The 20,051-nt window shown below is 40.6% G+C and overlaps 1 protein-coding gene across 2 annotated transcripts in view; it reads right to left on the bottom strand.

The window, feature by feature from the left end:
- Nucleotides 1-20,051, bottom strand: part of FCHSD2 (FCH and double SH3 domains 2) — a 164,681-nt gene that overhangs the window by 79,479 nt on the left and 65,151 nt on the right. For both annotated transcript variants that reach the window (XM_042456817.1, XM_042456818.1), the window contains exons 3-6: nucleotides 9,611-9,687; nucleotides 7,504-7,648; nucleotides 894-1,027; nucleotides 547-601 (exon numbers count right to left, since the gene is read on the bottom strand). In XM_042456817.1, the coding sequence (XP_042312751.1) occupies nucleotides 547-601; nucleotides 894-1,027; nucleotides 7,504-7,648; nucleotides 9,611-9,687 (411 nt within the window). The remainder of the gene's footprint in view (nucleotides 1-546; nucleotides 602-893; nucleotides 1,028-7,503; nucleotides 7,649-9,610; nucleotides 9,688-20,051) is intronic.

The raw sequence follows: 20,051 nt of genomic DNA, 5'->3' as shown, positions 1-20,051 counted from the left end.
CATACTGCAAATGAGGGGACTCATATTAAGGCCATGGAGGAAATTCTTGACTATTAAGAGTTTTTAACTGGGACTTCACAGCATGATTACACTATGCACAAATACCCCCTTGAGCTGGGCAAATAAAGAGCAACATGAAATATTTTGCTATTTTTGGTGAAGTAAATAAAGCAAGTTAAATACTTCAACAGTGAAATAGAGGCAATGGCTAAACCAAAAACAAAACTCAAGAATTCTTCTAAGCTCCTGCTCTCTAAACCCAGTAGGTGGGATGTGTTTGTTTATTAGTACCTCCTGTGGGAAGTAATGCTAAAAGTAATGCCCTTGGTTAGATAAGTTCAAGAATTCTACTGATCAGAAATGGTTGATAAGAAATTAGAAATGTGTAAGATTTCTACATTTCTATGGGTCAGATTGAAAAACAAACCTGCTCCAGCCATAGTTTGCCTAGTTTTTATTAGGTTCTACTTTCTGGATGTCTGTGACTCATTCTCTAGACAAAACATATCCCTAAAATTATATTGTACAACTTATTTTTACACTCACCTTTACACTTGCTTTCTGTAAGCTTATCCTTGACTGAAAAAGACTAAGTTTTGACCTGCAATAGTAAGTAACATAATAAATCAGTATATTTCTAGAATGGGTATTACATTTAGAGAGCTGGTTTCCTGAAGGGGCTTACATTAATACTTTGGAAGATCCCTGACAACATGTCTGATGAAACAGAGAATACAGTATTTTTCCTGGTAACATAGAGATACTTCTACAGGCAACAAGGAAAGTGTCTGTTTACAAGCTTGGATGACACCACTAATGGGCAAACAAGATGCACTGCATAAAGCTGTTTAAAGCAATTTACATGCAGAAATTGTAGACATGCTGGAACATACTTGGCCTCAATATCGGCCTTTTCACGAACAGCATGAGCCATCTGCTCCGTTTCAAAGTATTTCTTCTTGCCCTTAGCTAAATCTTTTACTGTCTCTTGTAATTCAGCCTGGATCCTGGTCAGCTGCTCCACACACTAAATAAAAGAAAAGACACGGAAAAAGTAAATTAATGTGTTCAGTTGTGTTTTTTTAAAATATATAATGAAGCAGGGCTATCATTATTGCTGCATCTCTAATTCAAAAAAGCTTCCATTCTCATTCTAGTCAAGTTGATGCAAGTTCACTTTGCTGTAAGAGAGGGCAGAATGGCTTAATCACTGACGTTTCTGGAAAACTGTTTCAGCAATAGTTATAGCTGTTTTACTTGGGATGATTCTGCCTCTGCCAGGCTGCAAGCAAATGGGTTTCACAGCTCCTTTGCAAATAGTAGTTCGTTCTGCTTTACACTGTGATCAAGAGCAAAGGATTAGTGGCCATTAGTAGAAATGACTGTTTAAAAGAAGAAAACAGAGAAAAGTGTTCTACTGATGACCACCAGCTATAACAGAGAGATGACTAATTCCATCGTCTGAGGCAAGAACACTTGTGACTAGCATGTGTTGAAGGTAAGCTTCTCCTGCTAAGCTTTGTATGAGAACATCATTGAAGCACCTGGCAAGGCTGACAAAAACACTGGTTTTACTCTACATTCCTACTCATGTATGCCATGGGACTAGGTGACTCATTATTCTGATACATCATACTTCTCAGCAAACTATTTTCATAATGTGGATCATGTTTTTAAGATTCAGAAGTCCTTCTCAAAGAAACACCCATGTTAGTCTGTCTCAGCATAAAATCAAAAGGGTGGGGGAGTGAAGGAACCGAGCAGCACTGTTGAGACTTAACTGGCTTATTTCAGCATGAGCTTTTGTGGATATTAATCCACTTCATTTCAGTGCATCGAAAGAAGTGGAAAGCTCATCATAAAATAAAGCAGCTAGTCTCAAAGCTGATGCCCTGAGAATTCTTCTGTGAGACTGATTTATGCAAGATGTGTTTTCCATTTAGCTTCAGAAATCTTTCATGGCATGGGAATGGGTATCCATGAAACCATTTCTTTCCTAAATAAACATATATGCATACAACTCCTACTTTTTGTGGCCTGTGAGGCAGGGCACTGCCTAAAATTCAACCACTGAGAGAAGTTTCACAACAGGTGGGGCAAGAACCAGTGCCTATACTGCTCCTGCTCCAGGGCTCAAGAATTAGGCCCCTCCTGAAGTACAGAACAGGGATTTTTTTTTGGGGGGGGGCGGTGTTTGTGTGTGCAGAATGCAAACCTTGTCAGTTCCAGAAAGCTTTACAAGGTCTTTACTGCACCTTTGAATGGGTTTCTGTGATGACTATTTCTGTAACCGCTTGGAAAATATTTTAAGACTTTTCCCCACCCCATTTAACTGCTTTTACCTTGGTTTTAGGAATGCTTTGTTTTTGTTGTTTTAAGTACTTTTGGGGATGGGATGATTGCCTTCCAGTAATTTTTTTCTTCTCAATAAATTAATATAGCAGTGAAGCTTTATGTTCCCACAATAGCATAAACGAGGGAATGAGTAACATCTTGAAAGTATGATTATGAGGGGGTAAAGTGACATAATTGTTGTTCCATTCTTGACCCCATAACAGGCAGGGATATATTAAGGGTTAGAGTATAATTTTTCGCTCTTCACAAATTTTGGTGGGCCACAGCACATCCTTGGTGATAACCAAAAGTTACTTCCAGACCTTTTTTTAATGTTTCTGGGTACCTCTTTCCTCAGGCATTTACTGCCAAAACTGTGTCTCAATACTACTTGCAGTCAAAAAAGTTGATTTCAGATTATTATGTTTTTAAATATTGTGGGTGGGGGCTGGAGGAATAAGGATAACAGGGGCTCATGGGTTATATGATTTTCACCTCTGCCTTAAAGCATGGAAGGCCTTGGCAAATATAATCCATTAATGAAGTGCTTGCTCTGCAGGGCAAATGGTTCTAGGTTCCATATGTGGCATCTGCAATCCCAAGATGCTCCCCACTCCAAGAAGGAGAAGGAGATGGAGAAGGAGAAAGACAATCCTGGACAAGAGGGGGGGAAAGTAAGGCAGCTTCATCTGTTTTCTTTGGACTGAAAAATGAATTATGCCTGAACTAAATCTAAACATTTTCTGAACACTAAACTATTTATTAGTTGGAAATCATCTCAAAGGCAAAGATACCCAAACACACTAAAGCATAAAACCTGTAAAAGAACTTGTGCTACTCTCACTTCTCAGAACTGGGCTAGACTGGCTGAGCAAGAATATGCTGGAATAAAGGCTACCAACATTTTATGTAAATATTGCAAAAGGATAGCCATCTTAAAACTTAAGATAACATTTCTTGTGTATGATCTCAGGTGCAAGATGCCATCTCAATCTTTGACACTTGCCTGGAACAGTTGTATTGCAAAATACCTCAAGCACTTTTAAGGGTGGAAAACCTGTTATCTTATGAACCATGGCTAAATTTAGAATAGGAGCAAAAATATTTGTGTGCATAAACTGGGTTTAGAACTCCAAGAAAGCAGTGGCTATCAAGCATTTCCTTAGCTCCTTTTTTAAGAGCTTAAATTACAGTGATTCTATTTAAATTCTCTTCACACAAACCAGTACTTTTATTGTCATCTTGGAAACAGACAAACTGTCTTTGAAAAATTATAGCTTTAAGTTACAAACGGCAAACTGAGTGACAGATGAATGATTCTTCCCAATTCTTACATTCCCACTACTGGGTATTGAAAACATAGGCAAATTCATTCACTTGTGTGCATGCTAATATGTATACTATAGAGAATCAGTGTGGCATAGTGGTTTGGGCACTAACTTATGACTCTGCAGACCCAGGTTCAATTCCCATTCAGTCACGGAAACCCACTGGGTGACTGTGCATCATCTCAGCCTCAGAGCAAACGCAAAGCCCCTCCAAACAAATCTTGCCAGGAAAAGTGATAGCGTCACCTTAGGGTGTCCATAAGTCAGAAATGACTTGAAAGCTACATAACAACAACAATGTATATACTACCTCAAAATTAACACATTCAATAAATTAAGTATTGAATCTTTCAAGAAGCTTCTACGAGTACAATGAGACATTAACATGGATGCACAGAATGCATTTGTTGTTGGTGTTATGTGCCTTCAAGTTATTTCCAACTTATGGCGACCCTAAGGCAAACTTATCATGGGGTTTTCTTTGCAAGATTTGATCAGAGGTGGTTTGTCACTACTCAGTGGGTTCATGGCTGAGCTGAGAATCAAACCCTGGTCTCCAGAGTTGTAATCCAACACTCAAATCACTATGCCATGTTAGCTTAATGTATGCAGATAATTTTAACAAAACTCAGGTGGGGTTTTCTTCTAAGGAAAAGCACCTCTGGGAGAAGCTGGATGTGGATCCATTCTAATATCTCATTATACTCGTAGATTTACGTAGAAGCTTCTTGAAAGATTCAATACTTAATTTATTGGATGTGTTCATTTTGAAAATATATATACATTCTGTGGCTTCAAGTAATTTCTGACTTATGGAGACCCTAAGGTGACCCTATCTTGGGGTTTTCCTGGAAAGATTTGTTCGGAGGGGAAAAGAAGTAGGATGCTAGAATTTCATCCTTCAATTACAACTATGCATGCACACAGGTTCAAATAGATTCGACTTTACACTTGCAAAGATACATCTATAATTGGGGGTGGGGGTGGGTGGGAGAAAAGCAACTTCACATTAAGCAGAAAATTTGGGCTTTCTCTGGCACTCCTCCACACTCACCACTGCTCTGCAACTGATTTAATCACCACAAGATTGTAAGTGAAAAATTAGCTAATTTAAGCAAGTAGTGGATTAATAGCTAAAGTGGTGAGCTGGGTACTTTTTACACTGCATTTGTTTTACACTGCCCAAACTACACTGCTGTAATTGTTGGAAGTGAACACTGAAGATGATCTAACAAGGAGTACTTTATCCACAACATTATTTCTCTACCATTTGCCTCCATTAATGACAACCGTTGTTCTGTGTATTAAAGGACAAGGTTGTCTCTGTACTGGTTTTCTGGCCAGATGCCTAGGGTGCCTTTCCAGGATGTGGCTGCATCATCTCAATTTCCGCTTCACCCTTAGATCCATGGATAATTCCTTAAACATTTTTTTAAAAGATACCACACCTTAAATTCAAAGCCTAGTATAATTTGGAAATGTTCAAAGCTACCTTTAAAGATTTGCTTGTTTCTCATTGATTCTTGCTAACATTATGGGTGTATTCAATTTCATTTAACAAGCAGGTTTTCCTCTCGTTTGCTGGCTGTTACCAAGCTATTTCAGGCAAAATGTGTGCCAGCAATATTAATTTTGTTGTTTCAGGAAAATAAGACCAACTCAATCCATGTCTAAAAGAAAGCATCTATATTTGTAATCTTAAAACTTTGGAAAAGTCTCAAGGTCATCAATTCCTTGTAGAACAGTCCTTTACCTCTCTGCTGAAACAGTGCTATTGCCTCTCCTCAATAATAATAATAATAATAATGATAATAATAATAATAATTTTTATTTATATATATCCCACCTCTCCCTGCTTCTAGCATCTGGCAAGAAGAGATGAAGCAATTGTGCACATGGAGGTCCCATCCAGCTACCATGGGTAATAGCCATTGATCAGAGCTATCCTCTATGAATCTGCCTAATTTTTCTTTAAAAAGGTAACGTCTTCCCCTTGACATTAATGTCTAGTCGTAACCAACTGTACGGGGTAGTGCTCATCTCCACTACTAGGCTGAAGAATCAGCATTGTCCGAAGACAACACTGGTGGTCATGCGGCTAACATGACTGCACAGAATGCTGTTACCTTCCCACCAAAGTGGTACCTATTTATCTACTTGCACTTTTACATGCTTTCGAACTGCAGGTTGGCAGAAGCTGGAACTAGTGGTGGGAGCTCACAATACACAACACTTGGGCCTCAAACTGCCAACCAATTTCTCTTTACTGCCAAGTAAAATATAGATCATCACCATGTCCTTTGGATGTGAATTATATATAGAATTCACATCCAAAGGACATGGTGATGGTCTATTTTACTTGCCTGTAAAGAGAAATTGATTGGCAGTAAGATTCAGGGTCACCCAATGAACATGGACAGTAGATTCCACGACAGATGAATTCTTCACTTGAAAGCATAGTTTATTTTATAGTATAAACTAAGCTTTCAGTGAAGAATTCATGTCATTGGGTGATGCTGAGTTCTAGCACTGAAAGAGAAAGAGTTCTACTCATGAGTTCCACAGTATGCGTAATTCTATAAACATCTATCATGCACTTTCATCTAACATAAGCAGCCTCATATGCTTAAACTGTTTCCTCACAAGCAAGATACCTCCAAGCTCCCGAGTGTTGTAGTTCCTCTTTTCCAGTTATATTACATCCTGAGATGCAATAACCTCATATTTATCATGACCCCTGCTCCCCAGTTTTAAAAATAAAACAAACCCAAAGACCAATTTTTTTTCACAATTTGTAATTGTTTTTTCCATTGGGGTGACCAAGTATTTGGTCTGGTGATTACACTGGCAATTCTCTTTTTGAAGGACTGCCCTCTAATCTGTCCATGTGCTCTATTGGCGGGATACAAACCGCCGCTTTGCGGCAGTCCCCCGCCGGCGCCATTTGCTCCGCGCGGGAGCTGCAGCAGCCAATTCGGAGCTTCTTTCCGCGGCACACTGATGACATCGCGAAGCGCCAAGGGCGCATTCATGACGTCATTAGGGCCGCGTGACGTTCGGACGCTCAGCGTCTGATACGTCAATATGGCGCCGGCCATGTAGAAGGGCCGGCGCCATATTGTACAGACACAGTCCGTACTAGACTCAGGGGCGTCTAGAAGAGACGCCCCTTTTTTAAAATGGGACGTCCTCCGGACGTCCCAACTGCCAGTATGTAACCGGCCCTTGTCTAGTAAAACTTAGGCTGTGAGTGTGTGTTTACAAAAGAATAGTATTTTCCCTTTCACGCTCCTTTGGACACAGTTAAAATCAGTCAACCTCATACAAGTGTCCACATGTTTCTGCTTGCCAAGGGTAAATAAAATATGGCATTTTAAAAATTAATTTGGTGAATGAAATCTTCATTTGGATAGCAAAAGAAATAATAATGTCAAGCATTATTTCCTTAGATAGACATACAAGGAGATATAAGGCACTGAAGTACTATTATCCACATTTGTTTTCTGTAGCGATCAGCATTAAAAAGAACAATGACACATACCACATTTAGTTCTGAACAGAATGTAGGATCACAAGTTATTTAATAAACAATGGGCAACAAGAGTTGTGGTACTAAAGACGAGATGGTTGGAGTAAGAGTCATAACTCATGACAGCAAGGGGTGGGTCAGGTATAACAAAATATTTATCACAGCTCTGTCTGAATTCAACAAAACGGCCTTCATAATCACCAATATAAAACAAAATCAATAGCGTAAACAAGTCAAATACTATTTGCACAAGTGAATATTGCTTATCTAAACTGAAGGTACTGTACATGTTGAAATCTCCTAGGACAATACCTTTTTCAGCTGCTGTTCTTTAAAACACTTCACTGCCCTGGCAGGTTCAGAAATTAGGTTCTTATAGTTTTCACAGATATTGAGTCTGGACTGAGCCACTTGCACTGTGCCTTCAAGAAATGATTTCCACACTGGATACATGCTCCTAAAATACAGGGGAAAAATCAGGCCAGTGGATGTGTGTGGGAAGGGCAAAGAAGAAACTAAGAGAGATGTAAGAAGGGACTTTATTGCTAATAGTTCACATCAGCTTGTCGGTTTATATACTGCTGCACAAAGCCAGATTAAGGCATATTCTTACCAGTGAAGAGCCTACAGTTCCATTAACGGCCCACAAACTGAAGGTCTAGCTAGAAATCTAGGATTTATTACCTTACCATGGTTTCTGCAAACAAAATAAATAGTACAGCTATCTGTGTATTCTGATTAGCCACAGTATGAACTTCCCACTACTTTTAGATTTACTTTATGTTAGAAATATGCAGGCTAGTTTCCTAAAATATTAATTTTAAAAGTGGAAAACAAACCGTCCCTGAGCATGTAATTATAAACCTAGCTAACTGTATCTGAAATTCAATTTACAATTTGCAGCCTGTTCAAATGCACAAGATAGGGCTGGACAAATCTCCCCATTTCACCTCCTTTATCATTTGCATTCTTCAAGCACAAATTCCAGTTATGGGATCTTCAAATTTGAATAACAATCAATGCTTTGGCATTACAGTGACCAAGTGTGAACCTCAGGCTTGCATGCTGTCCACTCCCCACTTAAGAGGAGAGAAATTAATATTTCACTTATTGTGTTTACATTTGTACAGGCATACATTAGTTAACAAAGCCTCTGACAAAGAAGCTCCTTTTCACAAAGTCTTTTCTGCCTACCCAACCTGTCCTCCATTCCTCCGTGTCCTCTGTCTAGCTGGAGTTTTTAAAACTCATGTTGTGAGGCTAGTGAAGGACTGGAGAAACACAGACTTTCAGCTGCCATCTTGTAGCAGTATGTCTGCACTAAACAGTGTAATAAAGCTAAAACTGAGACAGACTGGGGTACTCCTCAGTTGATCCTACTCTGTCTGTGGCTGCTTGCAACAGGCAATGTAACAGCAGCTGCTGCCAGGATCTCTTACTCTGTATGTGTGGACAGCAAAACAGGAAGAAAAGGCAAAGTGAATTACTGCAGCCTGCCTCATCAACTATTTCCATGTTTAAAAAAGCCTTTTCTTTGCATTTGCCCACCAAAATGAAAGTCAGAAGAAAAGTGGTGAAAGAAAAAAAAAGTAATCACTGGATTAATTTGGGAACAAGCTTTAAACTAAAGTGGCCTGTAAATGGTTCAAAATGTTCATCTTTACTTATGCAAGGATTTACCTGACCTGACTGACTGTTTCATTTCACATTATGCATGCTGTTAGTTTTGAATAAAAACTCAGTGAAACATATCTGAAATGCTCTTCTTGTCTGTGGTTTGTTTATTTATTTATTTATGGTATTTATACCCCGCCCTTCAGCCCTAAAGGCTATCAGAGCGGCTTACAATTATTATTTTTAATTAGATGATTAAGGAACCTATCACTATTCTTTCCATTCTACCTCTGGTATCAAATTTTGCTCATACCTATTTAATATTATTTTTAGGACAACCCTTGGCTACTTTTTAAAATCTTCAGGCCATTATTTGAAGGTAAAACCCAATCTGTAAGTTTCTTGCAGAGCAACTTATAGAGAGCTAAACTGAACAAAGAGATCCTATTCTTGGCTTCTCTATTGTTAGCAGCTCCACTCGCCTTCAGCCAGCACAAAATCATTATTTGTCTACACCTGTATTCATTTAAACTGAATCCACACATTCATGGGAAGTGGGGAGCTGTACATGTTTAGTAAAATATTCCTCATGATAGTTTGGTTTTACTGTTCCATTTAACTCTGGCAACATTCTTCAGATTTCACAAGTATATTAACATCTGAGGAGCTGAGAAATGACAGAGTACTCTGGGAATAATTCAACAATACATACTTTTAGTTACAAAACAAAGTGATTAATCACAGTTGTAGAGAACAAAATCAAACAATGCAAGACATTAGAAATGGGTATATTTCTCAAAATTACCTAAAATCATTTCGTTCATCAGCTTTTATTCCTGGCCACTCTTTCTTTAAGTACTGACTAGCCAATTTCTGAATGCCCTGTTAAAAAAAAAGATTTAAAAAGAGTATTATTTACAAATGAACTTGTACTCTAAGCACTTTCCACAGTCGCAATCAAAATATTCAAGAAAAGGAGGAAGTTGAGTACAGTCCCTTCCTCATATACCAGAATTAAATTTCCCATGCAGCTTGCTAGCTCATATTGTCAAGAACCACTAACACAATCAAACAATAGCACATAACAGTGTATGTATGAAGGCAAATGGAATTCTACACCCCAGAATTTGGTTGCCTCCTCCAGAGTAAGTTAGGGTACATAGAAGTCCACAGCATTATTGATATGGTTTCTTACAGGAATACTCAAGCCCAAGAGTACCACTATTTTTATGGTATATAAGAAAAAGTTTCATTTCAGTTAGCAGTATAATACCTTTGTGTGTGCTGCAATTGTTTCTACCATTCTGAGGCTGAACTGAGGTTAAAAAAACAACAAATACTCTATAGCTGGTGCTGACTAACCCTGCCCCACCAAAAAAAAAATCTTTAATGGTTAGTAGCATGTCACCCAACCATGCAACTCCAATTTGCAAGATGAAGTAAAAGTGGCAAGATCAGAGAATGTTTTACAAGAGCTTAACTCATTTTGCAAGCTTTACAAGGAAAAAACAAAAAGGAACATTGGCTGGGATCCAGTATTGGATGTCTGCTGATAGAACAGCTGAACAGGGAGGGGGAGCAGTCGTCCTTTCCCATTGCAGCCCCAGTAAACCCCAAAAGTTAACTGTGCATATGTGACTGGTTTTTTTAAATGGCAATTCTCAAATGGTTGGTTTGGACCAATTTGTTAGTAGCAATAGCAATAGCATGTACATTTCTATACAGTGTACTCAGCACTCAGCCACAAAAGCAAAGTTCATGGTAGTCACAATCCTCGGATGAAGACCAGGCTTGCCAATGCCTTCCCCTTCTGAGAGACACCAGGAAAGAGAAAGATGCAAGCACGCTTGATGTTTAAAGAGGAAACACGCTACTAACAGGGAACACCTATGAAACCTGGACAGGCTATAAATATCCCAGAACCTGCCTTGGTCCAGTATGGCTGATAGCCATCCATCTTCCTTGGGAGAAAGCCACGCGGGTGTCCCATTCCTTGATTGATTGCCTGTTGCTTTGAATTCTGCCTGGATCTGACTATTCGTTCAGATTATCCTTTGCGCTGCTATCCTGGATGGACTACTGACTCATCAAGGACCTGGACTAGATTAGATGGCCATTGATTGCTTTTCTACAGATGCCATGGTGAGCTTGAATTCTTTCTCCCACATACTCTGCTAAGATGCTGAGGCTTTAGATTGGGAACTTAGGCCCCATACAGACTACCAAAATAAAGCTGTTTTGGGTCACTTTGAAGGTATGCTGTTTAAATGATGCATGTGTCCTAAGAGTCCAGAAGCTGTGCCAAAGCTGCGCTCCAATCCTTAGGACTGGGTCGTGGCTTTGGTGTGACTTTCAGACTCTTAGGACGCATGCATCATTTAAACAGTATACCTCCAAAGTGACCTGAAGCAGCTTTATTTTGGCAGTCTGTATGGGGCCAGAGTTAGCTTCCCAAGAGCAAAATGGTAATACCAACCCCAAGAACTGACTCCTTTGCAAACCATACAGTCCCATGCCCTATGGAGGCAGCTCCAGAGTCCTACCTGGTACTTGCTAACCTCCAACACAACAGCATGCCAAGGTGTACTTTGGTTGAATATCTAATACAGGGGTAGGCAATCTTTTTGAGCCGGGGGCCGGGTTGCTGTCCCTCAGACAACTGGGGGGCCGAAACCGGGGGGGTTGGAGCTTCCACCCTCGCGGGCGGGGCCGTGTGCCGGGGCGGAGCTTCCATCCTCCGGGGGCGGGGCTGCGTGCCAGGGGCGGAGCTTCCACCCTCCTGGGGGCCAGGCCTTCTCCTCTTTGTGGCCCCTGATGGGGCCCCAGGCCCTGTCAGAGGCCAAGAAAGCGCCGGCGGGGGCCGCCAGCACTGGAGGCCTCCCCCTCTTTGCCGGCCCTTTTGCCACCGCCGTAGCCCTCCTGGAGGGCCCCAGCGAAGGCAACGGGCCTCCGAGAGGCCCGCTGCCGCCGTCGGAGCCCTGTTCGAGGGCTCGGGCGGCTGCAACGGGCCTCAGCGAAGTCTGACGTGACCTTTCTTGTGGTCGCACGAGACTTCGCCTCTAGGCTACCACCGCCATTTTGTTTTTCAAAATGGCGGGGATGGTCGCGCGCGACTTTGCTGCCATTTTGAAAAACAAAATGGCGGGAGCCGGGAAAAGCCGCAATCGGGGGTGGTAGGGGCCGGCCGAAAGGCCTCCGCGGGCCGCATCCAGCTTGCGGGCTGGAGGTTGCCGACGCCTGATCTAATACCTTCTCCTCCCACTACCTACCAATAGAAGCCTATTTATTGACACCATCTCAAGCCAACTGTCAAAGTCCCAACAGATACAGTATGACATAGAGGGGAAAAAGCAGCGATGGGGGAGGAGGGGAGAATTCCTATGAGGTCCAGAAGCAACCAACAAAACCCACAGTGCACTAGTTGGGTGGGTCACAAGAATGAGCAAAAACAACATGTCAAGGGGCAGCCAGCCCTTAAAGAAACTTGCCTAATACCACTTGCACGTGATAATGCTTGGCCTCATGGGCCAAGTACAAAACATCTTGGTCTCAACTCATGGAGGCCAACAAAGAGTCCCCTTAGTCACAGCGACGACTGCCACGTGGCTTGGAGATGGCTACTACACACACCAAACTAGGGGGGACAAAGTTGTCATTGGTCCATGTCAAGTTAAAAGACTTGAACTTCTGAGGTTTTGGACATTTCACATAGGAAGTCATAAATGTTGGCAACAGCAGCTCTTTTTCAGTTAACAGCACAGTGAGTTTGTATTCCTAGTCAGTATACAGTATAAAGTTCTCCTTGTTCTTTTCTCAAGGACACTTGCTGTGGCTTCCCCCAAAAGGTCTCCGAGACAGAGACCATCACTGTTTGGCTCCAACTGGGAAATCTACCAATAGTTTAACCTCTGACACAGTTACACTGAATATGGAACCTAGGAGTGAGCACAGTACTCACTCATGGGTCACTTGGCATCCTTTTAACTCAAACAGTCAGGACTGTAATATTTAAGTGCAAACAAAATCCCATTATGGTTGATACGCTATTCAGCCCAGTAGTTGTGCTAAGATTGTTGAGAGCCAGAGTGGGATATACCCAAGGGCAAAGTACAATAACATCCAAAAACCATGAACAGTGATACCTTTATTAGATCAACCAAAATCCACAAAATACATGCTACAAGCATTTGAGGTTCCACTGGTTTTCTCATCAGGCAAACACATTAAAAATCATAATGAAGGGGGAAATACTGACAAGGTTGGTCACAAGTCTGCATTTGGAAAATATGTTCTTGGTAGTGCTCTGAGTTAAGATGGTATGGAGATGGGTATCTATGCCAGCTGGCCACTCCTCCCCTCTGGCCACATGGCACTGGGAGGCAAGCATTTTAAAGTCCAGGAAATAAAATTTAAATTCCATCACCAACACAGAAAGTTACTTCCTTTGAGACCCAGCAGATCTTTATGGGGCTACAATCCTCTTTATTAGGCAGAGAGCACTGAATTTCTCTAGAAGAGAGGTATACGATGCTGAAGACCAGGGTTCAAATCCCCACTCAGCTATGGAAACCCCACTGGGTGCCCTTGGGCAAGTCACATTCTCTAAGCCTTAGAGGAACGGAAAGGCAATCCCCTCTGAAGAAATATTTGCCAAGAAAATCCCATGATAGGGTTGCCATTAATTGGAAATGAAGGCACACGACAATAAGAAGGTACATCTAGCTATGTCTTGCCACTATTCCTTAAGCTGCTACTATAAAAGGTTTGGTAAGTGAATAATTTTTAAGAAGTTGTCATCCTCGTGAATGAGAGATTGGGATTCTGCAACACCTCATGTTGCAGATTCTGAGCCTTGGATCCCAATGAGGACTACTGTACATTGATCGGAATGGAGTAATGAATTACACACCCTGATAAAAGGAATTTCTTGCAGAGTGGAGGACCAAAGCAGCTGGCACACACCTCAGGAACCTCAGCCAGGCATATTCCATTTGCCATGTCAACCAGGCAATCCTGAGTGCTCTATTCATTCAAAGATGATTTGCATTACATTGTCTGTTTAGACACTCCTCATTATTTGACTGTTTCCTGAAGTGAAAGATTACCTGAGGCAGGTGAATCCATGTGCATAAATGCCACAGCCCACTACAATTAAAAGGGCATCAAGAAAAGCTTTAAAGCACTTCACCAAGAAAAATGCTAAATTAGACTAATAAATTAATCCATTCAAGGGCACGAACTATTGCTAAAACGAGAGAACATTTAAATAACTATATCCCAGAAATTTCTCAGGCAAAGCTGTATGTATTCAGATGCTAAGAAAGCTGGGTCATAAATGCAATAACTAAATAAATGAACACACAAATCAATATAATTCACAAACCATTTCACTATGCCGCTGTACTTAATGGGACTTGAGCATCCATGGATTTTAGAATCCACAGGGAGTCCTGGAACCAAAGCCCAGTGACAGCAAGAGCACAATGTTATATTTTTAATAATTAAATAATTTTATTTTAAATAATATTTAAAATAATCCCACTAAGTGTCAGAAGATGCCCAATAATCTAGGGCATCTTCTGAGCCCAAAGTACTAGGTACAAGTATTATTATTATTATTATTATTATTATTAACCTTTATTTATAAAGCGCTTTTCATAGCAGTGTTTGTCGGTATAGAATCAAAGGTATTCCACAAACATCCAGAACCAGAAAATGAATGTTTACGCGAGGTTAAACTTTTGTTCCGAGTGGAGGTCACAGCCCACAAACATATCCAACACAAATGCAATAGATCTGATTAATCAAATCTGCAAATAATTAAATCTGCAAATAATCAAATCCGCAAAAGTCAAAGATGCAAATGTGGAGGACCAACTGTACTTGCTCTTGGTTTCAGTGATGGACAGTGTCACCTGTACCTACCCTTAGCTAGTGAATGCCAGAGATGGATCATTGGATGCAAATGGACCACAAGCCTCTCCAATTATTTTGATTTTCTTAACTTTCTACTCTTAATACTGATAATTTCCAAAGAGAGACCATAAAAACTGAACAGCTGAAGAAGTGCAATTGTTTCTTTTGCTTAGGTATGTGAAAATGAAAACAGAAAGTTTGTTTGAAGTTTGCATGCAGGCATTGCAGTGGTACTGTGAAGAAAATAAGTCCCTCTGGGAGAAGGTCACTGAGCAAGACTTGGAAAATAACCACCCTGTCAACTATTATAAAGTTGATACATTTGGCCTTGAACCTCCCACAGAGAAACCTCTTTGAAGATTAACATTAAGTGCTCCAGATCTTTCACATTTAACAAGTGTATTGCAAAATAAACGTTTTAGCATAGTTCCTAACAGGATATCCTCTTCTGCAGAACATTACATCTGTAATAGCCCTCAATAAAAATTATGCTGGCAGAAGAATTTCTACAGTTGGCCCTTCTTATACATGGATTTTTTATACACGGATTCAAGCATACACGGTTTGAAAATGTTCCAAAAAAGTATAAATTTACCTTGATTTCCCATTTTTTATAAGGGACACCATTTTGCTATGTCATTATATTTAATGGGACTTGAGCATACACGGATTTTTGTTATATGCGGGGGATCTTGGAACCAAACCCCAGCGTATTTGCATTTCTTAAATACATCATCATGTAGCATTTACAGTGTATTAAAGGAGGGCATCACTGTACCATCCTGCAATATGCTACAGCTCATTGGTAAAGTGCAAATCTTGAACTCTTGGTCTCAGTCAATTGGCTAGGCATTACATTATAGCCAGACAAATACATGGCCTGGCTGATATTTATTTATTACATTTGTATGCTGCCTTTCTCTCAGAAGGGACCCAATGATAGATAGCATCAGAGGGGGACACAACAAGTCTGACGTTCATATTTAGCTGGAGAGACTGAAGCAACTAAGATTGTGCCAGATATGAGGAAAACTGGTTTAAATGTCTCGGCCTTGACTATTCTCAACAGTCCTAAACGGGCCTCTGCCTCTGTCTCAGCTGGAACTGATGATTTTTAGTTATTGTAGCTTGGTACTTCTGCGTCTTCTTGTATGTGCATGTGTCCTCAAGTTCCCTGTCAACTTATGGCAACCCCATGGATTTCATAGGGTTTTCTTAGGCAAGGAATCCTCAGAGATGTTTTTGCCGGTTTCTGTCTCTGAAATGTATTCCACAGCACCTGGCATTTGTTGGTGGTCTCCCATCTGAGTACTAACCATGACTGACCCTGTTTAGCTTACAAGATTAGAGGCGATCAGGTACCTTTAGACCCTCTGTGTTTTCTTACACCATGCTTATTCTGACTGTTTCTCATTTTGAGAGTTGAGGATAGAAAGCCAGGATGCACATTTAAAGAATTACAATGCTTTTCATAAGCCTTTACATACTGTCCTCTTATAATGAGTGTCAACTGCCCATATTTTTCCTGTCATTTTCAATTGCCCAACATAAAAATATATTTATTTTTAAATGATTACTGAAAAGAGGAATAGTTAATAGACATCCCTTTCACTCAAATCTTCCACCAATCTTGTAGGTCCATTAAGAGTACAGTATACATAATACGTTGTAGAGTATAATACACTGACAAATTTATTCCATTTTTCCAACCTTTGCAGACTAAAGGTCCCTAGCCTTCCAGCGAAAATGCCACACCGTCACATACTCAAAAAAATAATTCCATAGAAATGGAGACACCAGGCCGAAATTAGTACAATGTCATAGTTAGCATGTAAGGCTACATCCCTGAGAATCCCCCTGAGGGGAAAAGCCTACTACTGATTGTAGCCATGCAGTTAGGCTACTTCACCTTTCTGCTGGAAGATAGCGTTGGTCACAGAGGGCAGCTCTGCCGATTACTCAATTCTTTAGTAATGGAATACCTGATAAAGGAAAATGGGCATCCTCTGCTATTCAGGAAAAGTACAAAGAATGCAGTACTGGCTGCAGAATTCAGCTTACTAGGAAACATGTGTGTGAGTGTGTGTTTGCCTCCAAGTCACCTTTCAATTTATGGCGACTCCATGAACTTCATAGGTTTTCTTAGGCACAGAATACTCAAAGTTGGTTTTGCCAGTTCCTTCCTTTGAAATATAGCCTACAGTACCCAGTATTCCTTGGTAGTCTCCCATCCAAGAACCAGAGCAGGCCCTGTTTAGCTTACAAGATCAGATGGGATCTGTTGTCTTCGGGGTATTTAGGCCCTATTCCAAGGAAACATTTCTAATTTTTAAAAACAAAATCAAAACTCCTGTTTCTTTTCCTTGTGTCTGTGAAGGTGTGTTTAAAATTGTATGGGCATTGCGTGAAGAAATCTCAAAAACCAAAGAGAAAGATCGATTCTAAACCGAGTCCCATTTTTGGGAAAAGGGTGGGACACAGACAGACAACAGTTAAATAGCGGTGTGCTAAATGCAAATGAAGAAACGCTTGATTCTACCACATACACAAATCACAGGAAAGCAGCTAACAGACTGCTTACAGATATCTCATAACATCTCAGTTAGTAGCTTTCCCTAATTAATGGACATCACAAGTAAGGGTTTGGCTTTCTACAGGCTAGAAAAAATGTGTGTTACTGTTAATGACATTTTAACTTGCACTGCCACTTTTCCTACAGCTCAGACTTGGAGACAAGAATTATAACAAGCATTGTAGCTGAACATAGTAAAAAAAAAATACTGTTCCTAGAGCAGTGCTCTAGAAACGTATTCTTGCTGCTCTAAATGTGTTTAGTTTATGTACACCTAGATTAAATACAACAAACATACACACATAAATGGCATTTAGTAGTGTCTGTGACAAAACTAAGAATTCAGACATGTTTGCTGGATATCAGAGTTCAACTGCAAGGCCTATACGTTCATTAACCATAAAGTTCTTTTCCTGTTTTCAAACGCAGCAGGGCTGCTAGTATTTTCAGCCTCACAACGCATGCACCTTCATAAATGAGGTGGGATGGATTCTTAACACAGGGCACATCTTGCTGCTGATGAGAAAGGTGAAGTGAGACGGAAGGCCAGAAATGCACCGTCTAATGCACCTAGAATCTAGGAGGGCTAGTAAAATTAGCTGAATTATATAGAATCTAGAATTCAAAGAGATAGCCGTGTTAGGCTGGAAAATCAGTATGCAAAGGGATCTTGTAGCACCTCTGAGATTAAATGAAAGAAAGAAGTTGACAGCATGGGTTTTGTAGACTTCAGCCTACTTCCTCATCTGAGGATGTCTATGAAAAAAATTTGTTTCTGAAAGCTCATGCTGCCAACTTCTTGCTTTCAGTTCGTCCCAAAGGCAATACAAGATCCTTTTATATAGAGTCTACTTGGCCTTCCAAATGTAAACTTAGAAGGCTTCCTAGGATTTTAAGAGCAACTCCAATCACACAAAGAACAGAGTTGCAAATTTTACACAAAGTGTAGGGGAGCAGGGGACTGAGGCCCATGAGAAAAATTTTCAGTGCTTTCATTTTTTCTCTCCAAAGGATGGTTCACAAAACACTGTAAAAATGAGACACCAGCTTGTCTTTTAGAAAAGGCAATACTGGCTCTTCTAAGGGTCTTCTCTGCACTTTTTAACACGGGGAAAATTGGAAGGTTAAACGAACGTCAACCCGGGTTCATCCAAGGGATTTCACATTATTTCGCAAGAGACTATCAATCGACATTGCAGGCAAATTCAGAAAAAATATTTAATTTATAAATCCTGTTCCACTGCAAATTTGCAGTCAATTCGCATTTGCGTGAGTATGAAATGCACCTCCAGTTTGGCCATGGGATTTCCCCCGTTACAAACAAACTACAATTCTCATGATCTTCTGTTGCGATTTTCCTTCCTGTACTCCCTGGCTGCCAAGAGGAAAGCAGCTTTTGTTGTTGTTGTTGTTGTTGTTATGCTTTATTTATATAGCGCTGTAGATTTACACAGCACTGTACATACAAACAATAAAATAGATAAAGTAAACCTGCCCATGGAGTACAATCTAATCTGTTTCAGAGGAAAGATTGAATGGTGTGTGTGTGTGTGTGTGTGTGTGTGTGTGAAGGCAAACCCCCTCTGAAGAAATCTTGCCCAGAAAACCCCATGATAGGGTCTGGCATAAGTCTGAAATGACTTGAAGGCACACAGCAACAACGCAAAAACCCAGTTTAATGCTCTGACAGGAAATGTTAGAAACAGACAACAATTCCCATGATCCTTTGTTGCAATTTTCCTTCCTGTCCTCCCTGGCCGACGAGAGAAAAGCAGAGAAGGGGGGATGTAAAGATGAGGAGGTTGAGCATATCTCCTGCCTCCTCCTTATTTCTGTCCACCTCTGACTCGGGGAAGTGGGGTGGTGTCCTTGGGACCGGTAATGTAAAATCTTCCAGAAGCGATCCTGTCCTCCCTGTGCAGGTACAAACATGTTAATTGGCAATAAAAAGACGATCGGTATGTACTCATGTGAATTCATTCGCATTCACACTGCTTTCTTTTGGATGGATGCTGTTTTCGTCTTTGTGTGATGTACGTAATTTCATGTATTTTTGCATTGGCCCCACTTTCCTCTTCTTTCGGGATGGTGATGCATTCCTCTGTGTGAAAAAGTCCTCTGTAGGAATAACAAAGGAAGCAGAGGGAAAGAGAAACAGTGTTTTGTAGCACCTTAAAGCCTAACAAAAATTCTATGTCACAATGTATTTGTTGTTTTTAAAGTGCTACGTAACGTGTTTTCCAAACATTTTAGAAAGTGAGAATTTCCCTTGTACTAAAAATGCTGAACAATTCTGCTATGCGTACTGGCTAAATCCTGACAGATCTTACTGCAGAGAGTTTCTTTTAAAAACATGGAATTCTTGGGCAATTTAGAAAAGATAAAGAAAAAGCCTGGGCTCAACAAATTAAGCTGGCAACAAGTCAAGTAAAAATGAGGCTCGTACTTCCAAAAGCATTAGATATGGGGTGGAGACAGCCATGGTTGCTCGTCTCGGCATTGACAGAAGAAGCGTGACCCTGTTGGTGCTTCTAGACCTCTCAGCAGCCTTCGATACAATAGATCATGTTATCCTCTTGGAACGCCTGGGAGAGTTAAGAATCAGTAGCACTGCACTCCAGTGGTTCCAGTCCTTCTTCTCGGGTAGATTCCAGAGGGTGATGCTTGGGGAGAGTTGCTCCTCAAAAACAGAGCTTAAATGTGGCGTCCCTCAAGGTGCCATACTGTCCCCGATGCTATTCAACATTTATATGAAGCC

This window comes from Sceloporus undulatus, chromosome 3 (genome assembly GCF_019175285.1).
Source record: "Sceloporus undulatus isolate JIND9_A2432 ecotype Alabama chromosome 3, SceUnd_v1.1, whole genome shotgun sequence".
Lineage (NCBI taxonomy): Eukaryota > Metazoa > Chordata > Lepidosauria > Squamata > Phrynosomatidae > Sceloporus > Sceloporus undulatus.
Note: the sequence above shows the minus strand (reverse complement) of the source record. Positions and strands in the feature narration are given on the sequence as shown.